Genomic DNA, 3,572 nt, shown 5'->3' with positions numbered 1-3,572 from the left:
ATTGTTGTTACAGAAAGAAGGGAAACAGAATTTAGGAACTGAATTGGGACATAAACCTCTTTGGTTGTTAGAGAGAAGGAGGAGAATTTGTGAAGCAGAGAAGTACAGGTGAGTGGAGCGTTACTTCTGTGTGAGTGTTAACAGAGAGTGTAGTTAGAAAGGGAAAAACATAAAAAAAAAGAAGAAGGTTCTCACAATGAATATTTAAATTGTAGAGTTTTCCAACTTTTAATGAGAAATTATTTTAATTTTCAATTATTTTTCACATCATAACATATATATTTAGGTATAAGATGGATTAAAACACGATAAAGAAAGTTCATTAAAATATTATTATTATTGTTATTTATAATATATTTTAGAAATATATCGTGATTTCGACTTTCCTTTTACATTTTATCTATATTGCTATGAAAACTTAATAAACTCATGTTAACATTATTATGAATTTATATATTCTAATAGATTAAAGTTTAATCATTATTTATTATCATATAAAAATTTATTAAAATAAAATAAAATACCATTACTGATATAATTGAAACTTTATGAATTTTCTCTTATGAAATATATATATATATATATATATATTCAATATTGATAGTATTCCTTTTTAAATAAATAATATAAATAATCAATATCAATATAAAAATACCAAAGTATAATAACCTCATAAACAAAATATTTATTATCTTGGAAAAATTTACATAAAAAATATAATAATATTAAGTTATAAAACACTTTCTTAATCATAATATATAAATATTTATTACATTTTATTTTTCAATATTCATATTGCTAATAGAACTGAAGCAACATTCAAATAGACATAGTAACAAAAACATAGAATACACAGTTTTTTATTCATATAATCTCCTAGCTATATATATATATATATATATATATATATATATATATATATATATATATATATATATTCAATATTGATAGTATTCCTTTTTTAAATAAATAATATAAATAATCAATATCAATATAAAAATACCAAAGTATAATAACCTCATAAACAAAATATTTATTATCTTGGAAAAATTTACATAAAAAATATAATAATATTAAGTTATAAAACACTTTCTTAATCATAATATATAAATATTTATTACATTTTATTTTTCAATATTCATATTGCTAATAGAACTGAAGCAACATTCAAATAGACATAGTAACAAAAACATAGAATACACAGTTTTTTATTCATATAATCTCCTAGCATTGGATATTTACAATATTTCATAATTGTAGGATATAAAAGATCTTAACAACTTCCTCATGTATTAACATATGCCATGCCAAAAAAGTATGACCAGTTTAAGATCTAACAAATAAAACCTTTTCTTGAAGAACTTTTTTCCAAAGGACAGTATGAATATTTTTTTATCATTTATAATTTTTGTTAAGTATTTCATTCTTAAATATTTGTTCATGTTACTGTTTTTTCTATTTTTTTAAATACTACTACTGAACAAAAATATAAAGTGTCTTCCACAGTACATTTATGATAAAAATAAAATAAAAATATTCAGAACAAAAAATCAAAATACAGTATAAAAGACAAAAAAAAAAAATCGACAACTTATCAAAAAAAAAATTGTACTCAAACCTTTAAAAAATAAAATAACAACTATACAGTAATCGTGTTTTCAAAATTCATAAGCTTAACATTCCTCTCCTATAAATAGCACAAGAGGAAGGTGAAAATCTAGCGGAGTTCTATATCAGCCAAAAGTAAGTCCCAAGAATTCTCTCTCTGTTCATATGCATGTGACAATGTTCTCATCACTTCTTCTTCTTCTTTGCCTTACTTTTCCAGTGTTTTTGCTCTTCTTCTTCTTCAAAACTTTGAAAAATCCACCACTTCCACCTGGTCCTAAAGGTCTTCCCATTGTGGGAAATATTCTTCAACTAGATAGTTCTTCTCTTCATATGCAGCTAAGGGAACTTTCAAAGAAATATGGTCCTTTATTTACCCTTAAATTAGGTTTAAAGCAAGCAATAGTTGTTTCCTCACCAAAACTAGCCACAGTGGTAATGAAAGACCATGACCGAGAATGTTGTGGACGACCAAGATTACTTCGCCAACAGAAACTCTCTTATAATGGGTTAGACTTAGCATTTTGCCCATATACTGAGTATTGGAGAGAAATCAGAAAACTTTGTGTTGTCCATGTCCTTAGCTCCAAACGAGTCTCATGTTTTTCCTCGTTAAGACATTTTGAGGTGAAGCAGATGATAAAGAAAATATCCATGCATGCCTCAAATTCAGAAGTTACCAATCTGAGTGAAGTGATAGTGTCTCTTACCAGCACTATTATCTGCAGAATTGCTTTGGGGAGAAGGTATGAAGAGGAAGGAACGGAAAGGAACAAGTTCTATAGGTTGCTGAGTGAGTGTGAAACCATGATGAGTTCCTTCTTTGTTTCAGATTATATTCCTTTCATGGGTTGGGTTGATACACTCAGGGGAATTCATGCACGTCTTGAACGGACTTTCAAAGAAATGGATAACTTCTACCAAGAAGTCATTGATGAACACATTGCAGATTCTCATAAAAAGACTTCAGAGGAAGAGGACATCGTTGATGTCTTGCTTCAACAGAAGCAGCACCATTCGTTTTCCATAGATCTCACTAATGATAACATCAAAGCTGTGATCATGGTTTGAATTTCCATTCCTTTAGTTCCTTCTATTTGCTTAGTCTATTTAAGTTCCTGCAGAAAATATCCATCACTCTTGTTTGATTTTTCATTCATAAGATCGCTGAAATTCACTCAAATTGATCAATGCTTGAAATTGAATGAAAATGACTATAGTGCAAATCTGTGAGAATTTTATTTTCATTCAATTATTAACTTCTGATTTGCTTTCACAGAACATGATTATAGGCTCAACAAGTACCACTACAGCCACAGCAGTTGGGGCAATGACTGAGCTAGTAAAAAATTCCAGAATCATGAAGAAAGTTCAAGAAGAAGTAAGAAGTTTAAGTGGTGAGAAAGCCTTTTTAGATGAAGATGATGTTCAAAAGTTTCCCTATTTAAAAGCAGTGATAAAAGAGACTCTAAGATTGCACCCACCAGGACCATTACTTATTCCTAGAGAAACAAGGAAAAAAGTTATTATAGATGATTATGAAATTCCAGCGAAGACAATAATATATGTGAATGGTTGGGCTATTCATAGAGATCCTGAGGCTTGGGAAGATGCAGAAGAGTTTATACCAGAGAGGTTTTTAAACAGCACAGTAGATCTTCGAGGACAAGATTTTTGTTTGATACCATTCGGTGCTGGTCGTAGAATGTGCCCAGGTTTGCATATGGGTTTGGCTTCATTGGATGTTATTCTTAGTAACCTTCTTTATTCTTTTGACTGGGAATTGGTAGAAGGAACCGAAACAAACGACACAGGTTCTACAGTGTTGCCAGGACTTACACATGACAAGAAGAATCCTTTTCGTGTTTTAGCGAAGTGTCGTAATTAATGCCTTAGTGATAGTAAAAAAAAAGTAATGATTAGTAAATAAAAAGGTAATTCAGTGTACTATATCAAAATTTATG

The 3,572-nt window shown here is 28.9% G+C and overlaps 1 protein-coding gene across 1 annotated transcript; it reads left to right on the top strand.

Annotated features, from left to right (window-relative positions):
• The first annotated feature begins 1,715 nt into the window (after positions 1-1,715).
• Positions 1,716-3,572, top strand: LOC114167452 (cytochrome P450 71A1-like). Its single transcript, XM_028052546.1, has 2 exons — positions 1,716-2,673; positions 2,888-3,572. Exons 1-2 carry the CDS (start codon positions 1,774-1,776, stop codon positions 3,494-3,496), a joined length of 1,509 nt encoding a protein of 502 aa, XP_027908347.1. The 5' UTR covers positions 1,716-1,773; the 3' UTR covers positions 3,497-3,572.

This window comes from Vigna unguiculata, chromosome 10 (assembly GCF_004118075.2).
Source record: "Vigna unguiculata cultivar IT97K-499-35 chromosome 10, ASM411807v1, whole genome shotgun sequence".
Lineage (NCBI taxonomy): Eukaryota > Viridiplantae > Streptophyta > Magnoliopsida > Fabales > Fabaceae > Vigna > Vigna unguiculata.
Note: the sequence above shows the minus strand (reverse complement) of the source record. Positions and strands in the feature narration are given on the sequence as shown.

Bases quoted from the DNA above. Each gene is read 5' to 3' on its own strand.
- LOC114167452 (XM_028052546.1), top strand. From the start codon at position 1,774: ATGCATGTGACAATGTTCTCATCACTTCTTCTTCTTCTTTGCCTTACT. The intron at 2,674-2,887 runs GTTTGAATTTCC...TTGCTTTCACAG, and splicing joins ACATCAAAGCTGTGATCATG to AACATGATTATAGGCTCAAC.